General features: G+C 37.1%; 1 protein-coding gene across 1 annotated transcript; it reads left to right on the forward strand.

Moving 5' to 3' along the window:
• The first annotated feature begins 1,552 nt into the window (after positions 1-1,552).
• LOC114206695 (transmembrane protease serine 11B-like protein) lies at positions 1,553-15,759 on the forward strand. The gene is made up of 11 exons (XM_028100571.1): positions 1,553-1,663; positions 3,891-3,901; positions 5,934-6,049; positions 8,872-8,990; positions 9,089-9,156; positions 11,585-11,745; positions 12,450-12,488; positions 13,011-13,185; positions 13,902-14,161; positions 14,631-14,773; positions 15,598-15,759. Exons 1-11 carry the CDS (start codon positions 1,553-1,555, stop codon positions 15,757-15,759), a joined length of 1,365 nt encoding a protein of 454 aa, XP_027956372.1.
• Positions 15,760-19,974: the final 4,215 nt, after the last annotated feature.

Consider the following 19,974-nt stretch of genomic DNA (forward strand, 5'->3'; position numbering starts at 1 on the left):
ATTATGTATAGGTAAGTGGACATTTGCTTGACCAAAATTCTAATTAGACATAATTAGAATTAACTGTTTAGATTAATTAACATAATTAGAATTAACTGTTTCCCCAGTATGACTCTCACCGAAGGGTTGCAGTAAAATAACTGAGTTTAGAGGGGGATTTGTAATTTTTTCTACAGCATTTTGGATTTTCTGCATGGAGATACCCCTGTAATACATGTACATTTGTGTCTGGAATCTGTAGTTTTATGTCATGCTTTGGAGAATGCTTCAGAAGGGTGACAAGCAGCTTAACATCCTGTGAATGAAAAAGTGTGACTGCTGTATAGGACAAAGGAGGAAACAGAGGGAAAAATTCTCTCATAAACCAAATGTTAAATTATTATCGGTAGTGATAATGATGATGACTCCTTTGTATCTGTTTAATATCTTGTGCTTTCTAAACTGCTTTCATAAATAGTCTTGAATCTCACAGTACCATTGTTTCATAGGTGTTCTTTATAGAATTGTTTATAAACCATGCATTTTTATCTGTGAAATGTTCATGAATTAGAAGAGAATCATGTATAGACATGTGTTATTTATTTTTAAAGTACTTAACTAGATAATTATTATGTCAAGTGAACAGTGATTACGAATGCCATTTTATTTATTTATGTTTTTTAAAGGTTTTATTTATTTATTTATTTGAGACAGAGAGAGAGAGAAGCACAAGCAGTGGGTGGGGCAGAAGGAGAGGGAGAAGCAGGCTCCCCACTGAGCAGGGAGTCTGGTGCGGGGCTCCATCCCAGGACCTTGAGATCATGACCTGAGCCGAAGGCAGACGCTTAACTGACTGAGTCACCCAGGCACCCCAATACCATTTAAAAAAAACACTTTCAGTTTACAAGACATTTTCATCAAAATATAACAAAATAAAGTGAACCTAATTATAAAATATTTAATGTTCAGATAACTTTAAAATATAAATGCATGCTTTACGCAAATATTTCTCTAAAAATTTTCATCTTTAGTCAATTTTTTAGACCTTTAAGGCATACACACACATATATATAATTTGCAACATCACTATTCATGTAAAAATGTGACTAGAAAGAGCATACTCACTGTGATGGAATATAATAAGAACATTTTTTGAACTGAAGTAAATAATTTACTGTTGCGCAAATTCTTTATTAGATATGTCATTTTATTCATAACACTGATGTTTTCTTATTAGCCGCATCTCTGATCTATCAGTAAAGGAAAGGATGATCATACACATTTAGTATGTGGAAAGTAAACAGCACGATTATTTTGTTACTGTTTTGTCTATAAGACAGACAACACTTTTATGCTGGATGGCTGTGCTTCTTTTTTTTTTTTAAATAGGGCCTTTTTCTCCTTCAACATTTTAACACTTGTGTAAAGTCTTCACCTGAAAGATTTCAAAGGATTAATCCATTGTTTCCAAGTTCTCCTAGTTACCTAGGAAAGGTTCAAGCCATAATTTAGTAGTTACCTTCACAGGCAGAGGCATTAATCTGCCCAGAAGAGCTTGGAGGGATTTGGAAACATGGTTGTTTCTGCAGGTGTTTTTGAGGAGACCTTAGTCAATCTTGTGGTTCCATATGGGTTCCTGAATAATGAATGGCCACGAGGAAGAAAAGGTGCACTAGAAGTAGAGGTAAAGACTTCAATGCCATATTTTATCAATTTCAATTGTTTTCTTCGAGTAGCTCTCTAGGACACAATGGAAAAGGTCTCAGGAGAAAGTGGTGTTTTAGATCCTTACCAAGGTGGCATTGAGATTTCATGGCCAGAAGTTGTTGTTGTTTTGTTTTTATTTTTTATAGCAAGATACAATTGATACTCTATAGCCTCTTCCAGTAATCCCCCTTACGTGATTTTTCAGAAGAATTTATGGTGTGGAGTACCAGAAAGACTGGCTAAATACTTGAGCGATTTTTCTGTGTGGGAAGTCTGTCATTTTTAAACAGAGAGTTAATCTGTGTCATGGTGTGTAAGATCTTTAGATTATCAGTTAAAGGTAGCTGCACCTGAGAGAAGCATCTGAGCTGGTGACAAGCAATAATCAAAATAGGAAAAGAGGCTAGGGAATATGACTGTAAAGTTCTACAGCATTTTCAAAGGAAGACAAATGAAAGTGAGGAAGTCATTTTAGTCTTCTTTCAAGCCATTGTGTCTGGATGAATTCTAAGGTATCTTATTTGATCACGTTTTAATAGATTTAGATTTATTTCTGTTCCTATAAGAATATCAACCCTAAAACAAACTGTAAAGATGAAAGAAAAAAATGTACCCAAATCTATATGAAGTCCTGTCCTGAGGTAAAAATTTAAAAATAAAACTGGACAAAACAAGAAATGTATAAATATATCCCCAGTTGAGAGACTTCCAGGAAAAGAAAAGTAATCAATGACAATTTATGGGAGACAGAAAAGTAAGGAAAGGGTGTGGAGCAAAGATTAGAGAACCAAGTGGTCAACAAAGTAGTCTTGGTGGAGCTGAATGCCTAGGAGACGAGGTAAGTGCTTACCCATCACTGCAGGGTGGGCAAGATTGAAAATTTTATAGCTAAGAAACATGCTGACAATTTAAAGTCTTTCGAGTGATGTTGAACGACGAGACTGAAAATCAAGTAAGGCATGAAAAAATTGAGATAAATTAGTTGTAGTTAGAATGGAGACAAATGTTTGCCCCAGAAAGAGAAATATCAATTTTCTACTATATTTTATATAACAAACACTAAATTTATTAATCCAGTTTCACAGTTTTGGTTGTTCCCTGTTTTTGAATGACTCCTAAGTTAACCCCAACTATGGTGCCTTAGTTAACTACCACTCTGACATCTCCATTTGTGTATTGGAAATTTAAATGTCTCTTAAATTCCAGATACAAAATATTTATCATTTTTCCCCAAGTTACCTTTCCTAGACTTCATTTGACTCTCTTTTACTTCTCAAGATAAAATCTTGTGTCGTCTTTGACATATCCCTATTCTTTACCAAGATAGTTAATAATTACCAAGTTCTGACAAATATTCTACTGTAAATGTTCTCAAATTCATCACTTTCTTTTCTTACTACCACAATCCAGGATGCCCTCACTCCATTCCTGTTGATTATATTAGCTGCTTTGCTCATTGGTCCTCCTCTTTTATTTTTCTCCCTCCTTTAAACCATGATCATGTGGACTGCGGATTCATCTTCCTAAGCACTGCATGACCTCACGTTAGTCGTTTCCCCTAGATAAAGTCAAAAACTCTTTTGATTAGCACTGAAGCCTTTCCATAATTTGTATCCCTCTGATCTATTTATCCTTCACAATCTAGTTGTCCTCAATATCCCTTGGCTTCATTTATTCACTACTTCAACAAACACTATCTATAATGTACTAGGCCCCACAATATGGCCTGGGTATAAAGCAACAACATCAACATCAATAATAATTAATGATATGGGCTAGACCATAAAATGGCCTCGACTAGAGGTGAAAAGTCTGCCATGTAAAAATACAAAATACTCTCAGGGTAGATCCATATTAGGGTGAGCCATGGAAGACCTCAACAAAGAGGAAATGACAGAGTTGAGTGATAAAGTCTGAGTGGGAGCTCACTGGGTAGACTTGAGGTGGACATTTTAGACAGAAGAACCAGAGTGTGCAAGGACACGGAGGTGTGAAGGAGTTTGGTTGTCCATGGAACTCTGAGTAGTTTGAAATGGCTGGAACATAGATTAGAAGCAGGTTGGAGAATGAGATGAGGTGATGGCAGGGCAGAGTTTATTTACAGAAACATGAGGGAAAAGCAGAGTGTGGGGTACAGGTGAGAAGTTCACAAATGTGATGATGGAATTGTAAATATTCTCTTCTGATGCCTTTAATTTTCTCAGGGGACCAGGAAGTAAGGTTATCAGCTAAGATTGAGGATGAGGTAAAAGGTGCTGGAGGGTTGAGGAAAAAAGAAGTATGGAATAGTTTTTAAAGAGTGTGGGAAAAAAAGCAACAGAGGATGTATTAAACACACACACACACACACACACACACACACACACACACACACACAAACTTGTTCTCCTGAAAGCATCAACGCAATTTATTTTTATCGGAGACCTAATACATCTACATACTCCCCTGCAATGCCAGTTCCTTTTTTTTTTAAGATTTCATTTATTTATTTGAGAGAGAACACACTAGAGAGACAGAGGGAGAGCTTGCTTGCACAAGCAGGGGGGAGGGACAAAGGGAGAGGGAGAAGCAGACTCTCCCTGTGGAGCAGGGAGCCCAATGTAGGGCTCCATCCCAGGACTCTGGGATCATGACCTGAAGGCAGATGGTTCACTGACAGAGCCATCTAGGCACCCCTTCAATGCCACTTCTAATCTGGAAATCTTGGTGATAGGCCTGGCTAGATTAAAGTTTTCCAATTTTGCTGTGAAGATAGCATATAGTTTAGCAAAAATCTGCATCACTAAGAGTGTTAAACTGCAAATTCTCAGACCCTTTCAGGAATTTGAACTCACCAGATCTGAGGTAGGATACCATAATCTGCATATATAATAAGTACTCCCAGGTGATTTTGATAAAGGCTGTCCTCCGATCACACTTGGAGGAGCCTCAGTATTTAAGACAAAATCTCAACACCTTTGTGTGGCAACAAAGCCCTTGTTGTTGCCTCTGTATGAGGATTTTCCAGGGAAACAGAAACAATAGGATATATCTTTCTCTCGATTTCCTCTTTCTCCTCCCCTCTCTCTTTCTCTCCTTTTCTCTCTCAATGGATAGCTAGCTAGATAGGCATATAAATATATAGATATATAACCAGGGGATCTATGTATCTAAGAGAGATTTTATTTTAAGGAATTGCTTCATACAATTGTAAGGTTGATAAGGCTGGAAACTCAGGCAGGAGTTCTACTCCCAAGGCAGAATTTTTTTGTTCTCATGAAAAGCTCAGTTTTAGCTCTTAAGTCCTTCAACTGATTGGATGAGGCCCACCCACTTATAGAGGGAAATCTTAAGGTCAACTGATTGTAAATGTTTATTATAGCTACAGAATACTTTCACAGCAACATGTAGACTCGTATTTGACCAAACAACTTGGCACTATAGCCTAGCCAAAGTTGACACTTAAAATTAGCCGTTATACTGTCCAGTTTCATCTTTGGTCAATCCATGACACACAGTTTGCTGCAAGAAAATTGAATTGCTGGCCATTCTTTGAGCACTGCTTGTTGTTCCCTCTTTCTAGACTGTCTTCTCATGCCTCTTTATCTGGAAAGTTACCCCAAATCCCTATTCAATTTAGGCAATACCTATTTGTTGTCTAAATGAAGCATGGTGAAAATGCCTAACTTACTGCAGGTTGAACACAGCATGCTTCTCTACAAAAGATTTCTTTGAACTACAGCCATAAATAGGCTAGTAAGAAAGATGGACACTGCTCTCACCCAATATAGCACTTCATATTGTGTGTGTTCTTTGTATATAATAAGGACATAATAAATAAAATAGAATCATGATCATACTTCAAAAATTATGATAGGCTTTGGCATAAAGAACTTCTAGGACATTTCTGTTTTCCTCCCTCCTTCCTCCCCAACCTGGCAAGGTCTTCACTTATTGATACTAACTCTGTCACTGGTGAGAAGGAACTAGACACCATCATACTCCTGAAAAAGAATTTCATAGCATAGACTCAGAGAGGTTCGGTTTTAAACTTCTTTCCTTCTTTCTCTTCCTCCCCCTCCTCCTTCCTTCCTTTCTTTCCTTTCTTTTCTTCCTTTCTTCCTTTCCTTTCCTCTCCTCATATACCTTTTACTACTACGATGTCTAAATTGAGCTTCTAGGGGTGAGCAAGAGGAAAGAAATAAAGATTTAGAATGACTGTGACTTATTTCTGATATAGCTTTTATATTTATATCCTTTACTTGCAGACCAGTCACAACCTCCCGTCCATCTTTGCCACTATGGATGATTGCCCTCATTGTGTTTGGAGTGTTGGCAATCCTGGGAATAACTATTGGTCTCCTCGTTCATTTTCTGGCAGTAGGTCGGTAAAGAATACATTTTTATTTATTTATAAAGAGTACAGTTTGTTGTAAACTTCATTTCCATTTCTACCAAAGACAAAGAGATAATTGGAAACAATAAATTACCTATCTTCCTTTAAAATGGCTATCAGTGACCCAAGATCTCGGAAATACGCCTTTGCCAAGCACTCTATTGCAGACATCTTTTGAATATACAAATGTAAAAGAATGTATACAATATAGAGACATGAATGCACAGATAGATAATTGATAGGCAGAAAAAGTAAATTACCAAGATGGTATTATATGACTTTATAAGTAAAATATTAAGATAAGAAAGACAAGAAAATCAGCATATACTTATACTTCTCATTTTTCTCCAAACTTCCCAGTGATTTGTTAGCAGTATTATTCTTTTTATATTGTCAACATTTATAACACTTCATTCTTGTTTGTAATCATAATTACTAGATGTTTTCTAAAGAATACTATGGAAAGTGAATCTGGGGGGTGGACCACAGGGAGTTTGCAGCTTATATTTTTACTTATCTCAAATATTCTCTTAACCAGTGTGATTTTTTTTTTAACCCTATGAAACACTTATCTTCAGTTTTTAACACAAGAAGCTGGGGTAGCCTTGAGGAAAGCTCTTTAATTTACAGACTCTCTGAATTATGATAAAGTGATCCTGATTTCCCTCCCATGTTCATCCCAACTCACCTCTAGCAGGTTGCCGCAGCTGTGAGATTAGAACATATACCAAAAAATGGCACATTAATATGGTTTCACTTTTATTTTCACTGCTGTCATTCTGCAGGGTCACAATAGGACTCTATGGAAATAGTCCTTGTCTTTTTTCCAGATCCTGAAATCTCATTACTCTAAACATAGAATCATTGAGAACTTTTAGAAAGACCTTCATTCGACTCAAATTGTGAGGAGATGTGTCCCTGATCTGTATCATTCTTCACCCTAGGGTATATTTCACATTTGGGGGAATATTTTCTTCATAGTTTTTAGTCTGGGGTTGTCATTTCCTTTTGTTTCCTTGGAAATGAGCTCTTTACCCTTGTCTTTTGGTCTTTTTAAAAACTCAGAGGAAGGAGAATGTAAAAGAAGTGCTTTTACTCTGTCAAATTTAAATAGAAGTATTCCCATAATTCATGCTTAATCTCTGTTACTACACTCCAGAACACTCTCTGTACAAAAATAAAAACTGTGAGTGTGTGTGTGTGTGTGTGTGAGTGTGTGGTGTGTAAGTTGTAAGTTTTCTTTACAGAAATAAGTTCTAAGTCATGGAAAAGTCATAAAACAATTCTTTCTTTCTGTCCCTTATCTATCTTTCTCAATTCATATTGTCATTTGAACCACTTAGAGAAATGGGAATGTTAATCATAAGGTGCAGGTGTGCCTTATGGATATCTCATCCCCAAAGGGTTGTTTTCATTTCACGAGGTACCAACAGAGCTCAATGACTGATTTCACAGTGACCTCAGCATAGTGAGCCATCTCTGTGGCCATTAGGATTACTGCGTAGAATTAAATTAATACTCAATTCCTTGTTCTAGGGTGTGGTTTCTTAGTCTTAAATGTCTTAGACATAAAATATTTAGTTTATCCACTGGCTCTTAGGAAAGTGCCCCATGCAGTTGTACTAAAAAGTTTGTATATTGTCAATTTATTAGTTTATATTGGGGAATATTCATGGCAGCTTGATTACCACAATAGGTAGAAATATCTAGGAATCTAAATAAAGGACTGAAGGATGCACTGTAAACATTGAATTATAAAAAAGAAAGTTGAATAGTTTCAAGATGTATTTTTTACTACTTACAGTAAAGTCTAATAACCTACCATTGCAAGGTTTGGTCTCTGTAGTAAAATATCCATGACCCCCAGACAAACAAACTACAATTAACAATGTTGGTTCACAAATTATTATTCATAAACAAATGATTTCCAACATTTTCTTTAGAACTTTCTGACTTCTTTTTCTATCACCTTTCTCACTGTAAAATATTTTCACCACATTTATAATAGTAAGTCATATTTTATTTTAATTATGGTGCTTTCCTTTCCTTTTCTGCATTCAAAGAGAAACTGTAAACAATTAACATTATCATTTAATTATATCCTTGTTATTACCTCATGTAATGATTTCATCCATATTGATCCTGTCTTTTCCATTGTACAGTCTTCAAAGGCAATGATCATATTGCAAGATAGTATTAATATTTATTTAATGCTTACTATATGCTAGATGCTATATAACAACTTAATATTTATCTCATATTAGGAGTAAGACATATCATATACCAAATGGCTTAGTGTCTATGAAAATTTGGGAAGGAAATATAATGGATTAGGTGTGACTTTGTAGTCAAATCAAATTTGATTCTTTGGCTCTTAGTAGTTCTATGATATTAGCTAAGTTACTGAATATCTCTGAGACCACATTTCTCCTGAAAAAAAAAATGGTTATACTTCATATGTATTTTATAAAGTATCTTCCCATGGTACATAATAAATGGTAACTATTTTTACTCATAGCCTGATGATTATGGGACAGAAATCTCATTTTTGTATATAGTCCTATCTGTCTCAATCAAGATATTACTCTTTTTTCTTACCTTTGTCTATATCTATATCTGCTGCATTATGGGTCCAATAAGCACTTTTTACAATGCCCAGGGTATCTAATCAACTGTGCCAGAAAGATTCACAGATTATCAATGTCAAATATGAGCACAACATTTACTAGCTGGTATTGCTATGTAATCTATATTTGCATTTGAAATCCATTTCATTTAAATAATTCCTGGATCCTGTTTTTATCTCACAGAAAATACAACCTACTATTACCAAGGTAGCTTTAAAGTGTTGGATATCCCATATAACAGAAATTATCAAAGAGAGACATCATTGGAAAATAACCACCTTAGCAAAATTCTTGAGACTAAGGTAAATTAGGATTTTCCTATATTTATTTCATTGTTAGTTCTCTGAAATATAAATATATTATTGGAATTTGATGCTTGACTCTATGTTCTCTTTAACAGATGGTTGATGCATTTCAAAGTTCTAGCATTTACAGACAATATATCAATTCTCAAGTCATCACACTGGTGTAAGTAACTAATAATAGCAGTGAGAAGAGATCAACCTATTCGTACATATTTCAAATACCTATGTAAAAAGAATTTTGAAATATTATAGTCATTACTCAATAAATTACTAATAAACAGTATCACCTTCAGCTAAATGTCAGAATAATTGTTCAATATAAAACCAAAGCAAAGATTGGGCTATCTAGTTTTATTCATTAGATCTATTGAGAATTTATTATTCATTAAATGCCTCATCACTCACATTTCTTAAGGTTTTATGTCCAGCAAATAGCAGATGATCCCTTTGACCAATGTTTGATAGTCTAACATTTTAGCAGTAGTGTAAATACAGACCCTGTTTTCTCATGTCTTTCCACTTGCAAGTCAGCTAAATACTTTGTGAAACTATTCTAGAGTTCTTACAGGGTAAGAAAGAGCATATCTACACCAAACTTTGATGACAAGGAGGTCCTTCTAGTCCACAAGTGAAATAGACTATATGTCCTCTGCATGTGGGCTTAGAGTAGCATGGAATAGCAGAGGAGCCCAAGAACAGGAATTACTCAACCTGAGCCCAGCCTTTGCCACTTAGTAGCTCCAGAGCCTTGGGTGAGTTACTACACCACTTTGAGTCTGTGCACCTACCTGTGAAATACTGATAATAGCACCCTCACTGCCTCTCTCATAAAACTGGACTCAGGAGATCAAAGAAGATACGTATGGAAAGATTTGCAAATAAACACATTTCCAATGAAGGCAATTTTTGCTTTTACCTTCATCAGTGCCACCAGACTATATGCCTGCCCTTCTTCCCCTGTTCCTGGAACTCATGGGACTCCTGGAATTGCAGAACACATCAAGATCTCAATTAGAATTAACCTTGAGGGTTGATTTTAGTATTATAAAGGGATGGGAGGCTAAAATTGAAGGGCCCAGGTATCTTTCAGAGATCATTGCAACCACCGGAGAGCTTTTGCTTTGTTTTCCCATGCATGTAACTTTAGGTATCTATAGGAAGTATGGTCCCAAAGGAAGTGATGGAGAGGCTGCAGGACAGAGGTTTTCATTTTGGTACACCCTCCTGTGATAATCAAACTTGTGTGTGCTGAGTGCTTCCTACTGATTTATATACCAAAATGATAGTCATCTGTCAGGAAGAGCCAAAGCATAATAGTTCCACTTCAGACACTAGCCTCAAAGCTGCTTGACAATTCCTACACGTCCGTTGGTCAAACTTGCTCACCCCTTTCTGAATTCCAAACCAATTCTTCCTGGACACCACAGTCAGGTTCATCTTCCTCAAGTGTGGTTTTATTCAACAACTTCTCTTTACTGCTACCCCTTGACTAGCATTAAAAGTCCTCCTCCATATGCGTCCAATCTCCTAGACATTGTTGTCTCTGTGACTAGGCATAAAGAGAGTGCAGTATAAAAATCCTGGGTTATAGAGTCAATTGTACTGAATCTGGTCTGAGTTTAGTAGCTGTGTAATCTTAAGCATATTAGGTAACCTCTCAGAGCTTCCATTTTTCCCTATCTATAAAATGAAGATAATGACACCTATGTTGCAGGGTTGTTATGAAGTCTAAGTGTAATAATAAATCACAGCAGATGCCCAGTAAATGCTAACTAATTATTGCTCTCCAGTTATTCTGGAGTAGTACTCTTCCTCTCCTCTGCTTGATGAAATTTTCTGCTTCATAATGAAGTAGTGATAACAATACTTCAAGGTCCAGTAGTATATGTCACCTCTTCCATGAAAATTTCTCTGATTCTTTAAGTAAAAAATGATTTACACTTCTATTTGCAAATAAAATAAATATCATATCTTCTGCCTAATTTATTATAGTAATTTGTATACATGTCTTATCTCCTAGAAATCTGTAAATTCCTGCAGGGTAGGAACCATGTGTTAGTCATCCTTGCATCACCTAGTAGCACCTACTCCAGGCACCTGTCTATAGCATTTGCTCAATAAATGATCAGTGAATACATTAATGTGAGCCCAGTTCTTACGTGGTACTTCTTTAGAAAAAAATATGTATTTATTTATTTTAGAGACAGAGAGAGCAAGCATGAGTGGAAGGGGCAGAGGGAGAGGGAGGGAGAATCCCAAGCAGACTCTGCACTAAGCACAGAGCCTGACGCAGGGCTTAATCCCTCCTATCTGGTACTTCTACCCTGTGCTTCAGGCCTTTCCTATTTTTCAGATTTATAGAACTATTTGTCCTCTAAGATGAATACTATAGCTGCATGCTTACTGTCACCAAATAAATGTAGGCAGATGGATGATCCTGTGATTAAACAAAAGTGAAGTTACTACACAAACCCATAAAAAGGCAGAAGAAATAAAAATATGAAAGATCAGCAAATGAGGAAGGAAATGCTATTTTTTAGCAACATATGAAATATGTTTGTCTTGTTGAAACATATTTATCTTGTTTCCAGTCCTCATAACAACAGTGTCACTGCACATATATGGCTAGTATTCAAGGCTCCCAGATCAATGAAGGAAAACACAAGAAGAAGAATTGAAAGCATCTTACATCAGATGCTGAGGAACCATGCAGGCTCTCTGACTACAGATCCTAATTCCCTTAGACTCATGGGTAAGCTTGTTTTAAATAGAAGCAGTGTTACTCTTATCTTTTTATGTCTAACATATATCACAAGTACCATGCACAAAGCTGGTATTCAATTTTTTAAATGAATATGTCATTATTTTATATCAGAGTAATAATTTGTGTTCTTTATTATTGAGAACATAATAATCAAATCATAATAATGCCATAACTGAAAGCAGTTCTGGGGGGGAAACTGCTTCTCATTATAAGGCAAATAGTAAAACTTTGAACAGTCCTTAAAAGTAATGGTGTGTACTGTATAGTTTTTCATGATCTCCTATAACATTGAAAAATAGCATACAATCTGCCCTTATAAGACAGATCACTTTTTAAAAGTTATTTTTGTGGACTGACAGGAATCAGGTTCACTTGCAGTTTTTCCTGTTCTTCTGAGAAAAGATACTGGCAACTGTCCACCTTAGATGATATAGAATACAGTTCCAATTAAATAAAAAAGAAGTCTCTCATGTGGAACTATGAAGGTGGTATTTCCATATCATACATTCACATAGAGTAAAAGAACAATTCAAATAAACCAATATTCTCTCCTTTCTACTGACATTTTATCCTGAGATTCAAAATTATTTCTGGACCCTCTGGCTCTGCTGAATCTAGCATCTTACTTCATTGACCCCAGGGTATTAGGTGCTAGGTATTATATTTACCATGAGCTTTTTGTTCTATTTCAGAAATCAGTAAGGTTCATGCTGAAAAGATTATCAACAACCGTAAGTTCAGATGCTTCTTAATTAAACGTGTGAGATGATCTAAGACATAACAATCAAGATTTGTTACTGTTAGCTAGGCACAATTCTAATTAGATGCTTTACATACAAATCATTTAATCCCCACAACGATCCTAAAGATAGATGTTATTATTATCATCCCATTTGAGAGATGGGGAAACTGAAGCACAAAGAAGTGAAATAATCTGCCCAAGTTCACCCAGTTTGTGAATGGTATGGTCAGAATTCAAACCAGAGTTGCAGAGCCCATGGACTTAACTGTGACTTTATCTGCCTCCCACAGTTCTCATATTCTCCAAATATTGAAGAATCTTGGAGATACTATGCTGGGTATAGAGGTGATCCAGGGGCTGCTAGTGATTCCCGTGCAAATTACAACCTAGCCCCTTCAGTGCAAGATATTTTCAGATAGAACCATGCAAGGATAACTCAGTTCACTCTCTGCTTTATAATCAAATAAACGTTATCTTCTTACTCTCAATGGAACAAAACTGATTCTGACAGGCTGTGGGACACGAGCAAGGATGTCGGCTACGTATGATAGAATCAGGGGAGGTTCCAATGCTCAGAAAGGAGAATGGCCGTGGCAAGCAACTCTCAAAAAGAATGGCCAACACCACTGCGGGGCATCTTTGATCAGTGAAAGATACCTGGTGACTGCAGCTCACTGCTTTCAAAAGTAAGTTCATCATGTTGCCCAAGGCTAGGGAGACCAAAGACCTTGGAGTTCCCAGCTTCATTATCAGTAGCACTCTCATCTCAAGTGTCCGGGTTTGGAAGACAAATTATATAGGAAGCCAATCTAAGATTTTCCTGCATTACCTATAAGAATGCAAAGAGTCATTCATTCTTGATACTACATTTTTTTGTCACATGATTCTTATCTCTCGTCACTTTATACTCCAGACATCCCCAACTACTCATAGTTGCTAAAACACATCATCCTGTTTCATACCCCTCTCCCCCACTACACATGCCTGTCCCCCTCTCCTTATCTTTTAGGCAACTATGACTCAGCTCTATAGTCTTATCCAAAATGCTACTTTCTCTAAGAAATCTCTTCCCTAGAGCATGCAGATTTAAGTCTAATTTTTGTTGTCCCACTAATTATATACAAAGCACTTAAGCAATTATAACTGTCTGTGTTTATGCCCATTTTTTATTAGATTTAAGTTTCTTGAAGGTGTGCCTATTAATTTTTATTTCTATATTCCCATTCCTTTACATAGTATATGGTATAGGGACTCAAGATTTTTTTAAATGAATTTAAACAATCAGACTATCACTGCTAATGAGCTATACAGCAAAGGAATATTAATGTCATGAAAAGACTACAGTAGATGCAGGCTGCATTTCTACTATTTCAAAATAAATACATAATTTTTGCTTCTTTAGGACAAACAATCCAAAAAACTATACCGTCAGCTTTGGCACCAGAGTAAATCCCCCCTATATGCAACGTTATGTTCAACAAATTATTGTTCATGAAGACTACATCCAGGGTGAACATCATGATGATATTGCAGTTATACGGCTCACTGAAAAAGTCTTATTTCAGAATGATGTACATCGAGTTTGTCTTCCTGAAGCCACACAGGTTTTTCCACCAGGTGAAGGAGTTGTTGTTACAGGATGGGGAGCATTTTCATATAATGGTAAGTTCAGTGAAGGCTTAACATAGTGTTTGAGTACAAAAGCAGAAAAAATGGTGACCAAGGTACAGAGTCAAAGGCATCATTTACTTCAGGATGCTTAGTTCTCACAGGCAATGTCTCAGGAAATGATGCATATAGAGTATGGTTTTGCAAATTGCCTTGGTTTGGAACGTTTTGTGGAGACCAGCTGGTTGTAGAAACTCCCCGACCTGGAGTAACTAATTGAGAAAGTTCTGGTTCAAAGATACAAGAAGAGAGATAAGGACATAGAAAGGCAGCATTTAAAAGATTTCAAATTATTCTTTGAAGATTTCTGTTTCTTGATTTGGGTAAGGGAACTGAGTGGGGTTTTTAATCCTAAGAATAGTCAAGAGTCAAATGTCAGTTTTAAGCACAGAGGACAAAACAAGTTTTCCATCCGGCTCTATTTCAGAGCAGCTCTTTTACTGGTAATGTTTACTGCCTTTAGGTAAATACCCAGAGGTACTTCAGAAGGCACCTGTGAAGATTATTGACACAAACACTTGTAACGCTAGGGAAGGATATGATGGTTTGGTATCAGATACGATGCTGTGTGCTGGGTACTTGGAAGGAAATATAGATGCCTGCCAGGTAAGTCTGTACACTAATCATATTGACCACAAAGTATATAAATAACTGCTGTTATTTTATGAGAATCATCAATATGGAGACAATTCTATGCTTCAGTTAATTTGTACTTTGACAATTCTGTTAAACTCCCTCCAACTTTGGTGCTAAAGTAATTTTCTGCTACATGCAACATATGTTTATAAGTATTTAACAAACACATAAGTTGGACTTACTCTGAGCCAAGCACCTGATTGAAGCCTTTTACAAACAATTCATTTAACCTCATCACAGCCTAGTGATGTATATACTATCGTTATCATTTTACAGATGAGAAAACTGAGTCAGAGGAAGGTAAAGTGATTTGCACAAGAGCACACAGCTAGTGAGTGGAAGACCTGGCACACAAACCAAGGTAGTCTAACCTCACAGTTCATAGTCTTAACCATATTTCAATAAAGGATGAGTCTCAGAGAATTTCCAACTACTTCCAGCCCATTTCTCTTACCTCCTTAGCCTCCTCATGACTAGGGTTCTAGTTACTTTTCTCAGATATGAAGCCCTGTTCTCCAAGTACATCTGTAACATTTGTCTCCCAAAAGCTTTCTCATAGAACTAGACCTTATAACTTACCAGTTCATGCCTTCAAGGTTCAAGTCAACACCAAAGAGCCCCAGAGAATATATTCCAGCCAAAGGTGGTGTTAAGGGTGATACAGGGATTTACACCATACATTTTTCCCTATGGTCTGTATGAAGCATGAATCACAAACTTCATCTGGGCTTATCACTTAGTAAAGTATCTGGAAGTTAATTCTCACAATGATTAATATTCTTTGTTTAATTCAGGGTGACTCTGGAGGACCACTAGTTCATCCCAATTCTCGAAATATTTGGTACCTTGTTGGAACAGTGAGCTGGGGAGAAAAATGTGGTGAAGTCAATAAGCCAGGTGTCTATATGCGAGTGACTGCCTTCCGCAACTGGATTGCCTCCAAGACTGGTATTTAAGAGAAAGGCATCTTGTAGCAACTATCTGAAGTCATTTCGCCTATCTCCCAGCCTTATCTAGCATGCATTTTAAATTAGTGTGTACAATGGCTGTTTTGAAAGAATTGTGGTCCTGAGGAAATATTTATGAACTTTAATTTCACGCAGACTTACAAAACAACAAATCTCATGTTTAGTCAAGAAGGCCTAAGCAAAGAAAACACTCCTATCAAAAAAGGACCATTACTATTTCTCTACTGCGTGAGCCCACATCATGGTTGTCTTACCATAACATAAAACTCTTGATTTTAGTCACTCAGACTTTCTGGAATTACGAAAGTATGTCCTTTTCCATTGCAAGTTATCTGGCAGAGCTGTGAGAGACTGGAACACTTTCTGAGGTTTGGATTGGAACATGCTCTATCTGCCTTCATTCATAGCATTTGAGGAAAGGGTATGGTTGTAAACTGACTCTGGCCAGAATTAGGCACTGAATTAGAGTCTCTTTTTGTATGGGGATCTTGATCAACTCTTGAAATCACTGTGAAACAATTTCACCATCAGCAAAACTCAGCAAAAGACATTTTAGACCGACAGAAACCAGGTACGCTAATTCTTCAGTGTTGATACAGGTTTTTGTGGAAATTCTTCATTTGTAACACATACAAAAAGGAGTAGCTATGAACCATGAAAACGTATAATGTATTTTAATTAAAATAAATTTGAAAGCAGACTGTCTTTGTACAATAACAAATTTCTTTCTTTTTGTGTGTGGTTTCCTTGTTTTATTTTTTGCTTTTTTTTCCTTAATGGTCTTTTGCAGGTGGCTTTTTCCTTTTTTCTGTTGTTTCCACTTGGTCCATGGGTTGAGCGAAGGCTATAACGTAGTGAAAAAGCTACCTTCAGGCTGGATGGAGAGGCTTAGGCAGGCCAACAGGGATGCAGTGGGTGGGTCCCTCAAAACTAGATGCAGGAGGCTCCCAATCATGCCTGAGGATGAGGCCAGCCCAGCCAGGGTTGAGGCCTGCCAGCCTGAGAAGTATGGTCAGGTGGTTGCTCATCTTTTTTTTTCCCTTTAAATTTTTATTGTTATGTTAATCACCATACATTACATCATTAGTTTTTGATGTAGTGTTCCATGATTCATTGTTTGTGCATAACACCCAGTGCTCCACCAGAACGTGCCTTCTTTAATAACCATCACCAGGCGAACCCATCCCCCACCCCCTCCCCTCTAGAGCCCTCAGTTTGTTCTTCAGAGTCCATCGTCTCTCATGGTTCATCTCCCCCTCCGATTTCACCCCTTTCATTCTTCCCCTCCTGCTATCTTCTTCTTTTTTTATTTTTTTCTTAACATATATTGCATTATTTATTTCAGAGGTACAGATCTGTGATTCAACAGTCTTGCACAATTCACAGAACTCACCATAGCACATACCCTCCCCAGTATCTATCACCAAGCTACCCCATCCCTCCCACCCCACCCCCACTCCAGCAATCCTCAGTTTGTTTCCTGAGATTAAGAATTCCTCATATCAGTGAGGTCATATGATACATGTCTTTCTCTGATTGACTTATTTCACTCAGCATAACACCCTCCAGTTCCATCCATGTCGTTGCAAATGGCAAGATCTCATTCCTTTTGATGGCTGCATAATATTCCAGTGTGTGTGTGTGTGTGTGTGTGTGTGTGTGTGTGTGTGTGTGTGTGTGTGTGTATATATATATATATATACCAGGTCTTCTTTATCCATTCATCTGTCAATGGACATCTTGGCTCTTTCCACAGTTTGGCTATTGTGGACATTGCTGCTATAAACATCGGGGTGCACATACCCCTTCAGATCCCTATATTTGTATCTTTTGGGTAAATACCCAGTAGTGCAATTTCTGGATCGTATGGTAGCTCTATTTTCAACTTTTTGAGGAACCTCCATACTGTTTTCCAGAGTGGTTGCACTAGCTTGCATTCCCACCAACAGTGTAGGAGGGTTCCCCTTTCTCAGCATCCCCACCAACATCTGTCATTTCCTGACTTATTAATTTTAGCCATTCTGACTGGTGTCAGATGGAATCTCATTGAGGTTTTGATTTGGATTTCCCTGATGCCGAGCGATGTTGAGCACTTTTTCATGTGTCTGTTGGACATTTGGATGTCTTCTTTGGAAAAATGTCTGTTCATGTCTTCTGCCCATTTCTTGATTGGATTATTTGTTCTTTGGGTGTTGAGTTTGATAAGTTCTTTATAGATTTTGGATACTAGTCCTTTATCTGATATGTCATTTGCAATACCTTCTCCCATTCTGTCGGTTGTCTTTGGTTTTGTTGACTGTTTCTTTTGCTGTGCAAAAGCTTTTTATCTTGATGAGGTCCCCCCAATAGTTCATTTTTGCCCTTGCCCCCCTTGCCTTTGGTGATGTTTCTAGGAAGAAGTTGCTGTGGCTGAGGTCAAAGAGGTTGCTGCCTGTGTTCTCCTTTAGGATGTTGATGGACTCCTGTCTCATGTTTACGTCTTTCAACCATTTTGAGTCTATTTTTGTGTGGGGTGTAAGGAAATGGTCCAGTTTCATTCTTCTGCATGTGGCTGTACAATTTTCCCAACACCATTTGTTGAAGAGACTGTCTCTTTTCCACTGGACATTCTTTCCTGCTTTGTCAAAGATTAGTTGACCATAGAGTTGAGGGTCCATTTCTGGGCTCTTTATTCTGTTCCATTGATCTGTGTGTCTGTTTTTGTGCCCGTACCATACTGTCTTGATGATGACAGCTTTGTAATAGAGCTGGAAGTCCGGAATTGTGATGCCGCCGGCTTTGCTTTTCTTTTTCAACATTCCTCTGGCTATTCAGGGTCTTTTCTGGTTCCATACAAATTTTAGGATTATTTGTTCCATTTCTTTGAAAAAAGTGGATGGTATTTTGATAGGGTTTGCATTGAATGTGTAGCTTGCTCTAGGTAGCATTGACATCTTCACAATATTTGTTCTTCCCATCCATGAGCATGGAACGTTTTTCCATTTCTTTGTGTCTTCCTTAATTTCTTTCATGAGTATTTTATAGTTTTCTGAGTACAGATTCTTTGCCTCTTTGGTTAGATTTATTCCTAGGTATCTTATGGTTTTGAGTGCAATTGTAAATGGGATCAACTCCTTAATTTCTCTCTCTTCTGTCTTGTTGTTTGTGTATAGGAATGCCACTGATTTCTGTGCATTGATTTTATATCCTGCCACTTTACTGAATTCCTGTATGAATTCTAGCAGTTTTGGGGTGGAGTCTTTTGGGTTTTCCACATAAAGTATCATATCATGCAAACAGTGAGAGTTTGACTTCTTCTTTGCCAATTTGGATGCCTTTTATTTCTTTTTGTTGTCTGATTGCTGTGGCTAGGACTTCTAATACTATGTTGAATAGCAGTGGTGAGAGTGGACATCCCTGTGGCATTCCTGACCTTAGGGGGAAAGCTCGCAGTTTTTCCCCATTGAGAATGATATTCGCTGTGGGTTTTTCATAGATGGCTTTTATGATATTGAGGTATGTACCCTCTATCCCTATACTCTGAAGAGTTTTGATCAAAAAAGGATGCTGTACTTTGTCAAATGCTTTTTCTGCATCTATTAAGGGGATCATATGATTCTTGTTCTTTCTTTTGTTAATGTATTGTATCATGTTGAATTATTTGCGGATGTTGAACCAAACTTGCAGCCCAGGGATAAATCCCACTTGGTCGTGGTGAATAATCCTTTTAATGTACTGTTGGATCCTACTGACTGGTATTTTGGTGAGAATTTTTGCATCCATGTTCATCAAGGATATTGGTCTGTAATTCTCCTTTTTGATGGGGTCTTTGTCTGGTTTGGGGATCAAGGTAATGTTGGCCTCATAAAACGAGTTTGGAACTTTTCCTTCCATTTCTATTTTTTGGAACAGTTTCAGGAGAATAGGTATTAATTCTTCTTTAAATGTTTGGTAGAATTCCCCTGGGAAGCCATCTGGCCCTGGGCTTTTGTTTGTTGGGAGATTTTTGATGACTGCTTCAACTTCCTTAGTGATTATGGGTCTGTTCAGGTTTTCTCTTTCTTCCTGGTTCAGTTTTGGTAGTTGATACATCTCTAGGACTGCATCCATTTCTTCCAGGTTATCTAATTTGCTGGCATAGTGTTGCCCATAATATAATCTTATAATTGTTTGTATTTCTTTGGTGTTGGTTGTGATCTCTCCTTTTTCATTCATGATTTTATT

Source organism: Eumetopias jubatus, unplaced genomic scaffold (genome assembly GCF_037043125.1).
Source record: "Eumetopias jubatus isolate StellerSeaLion01/CBP00866 unplaced genomic scaffold, mEumJub1_p1.0 scaffold_2, whole genome shotgun sequence".
NCBI lineage: Eukaryota > Metazoa > Chordata > Mammalia > Carnivora > Otariidae > Eumetopias > Eumetopias jubatus.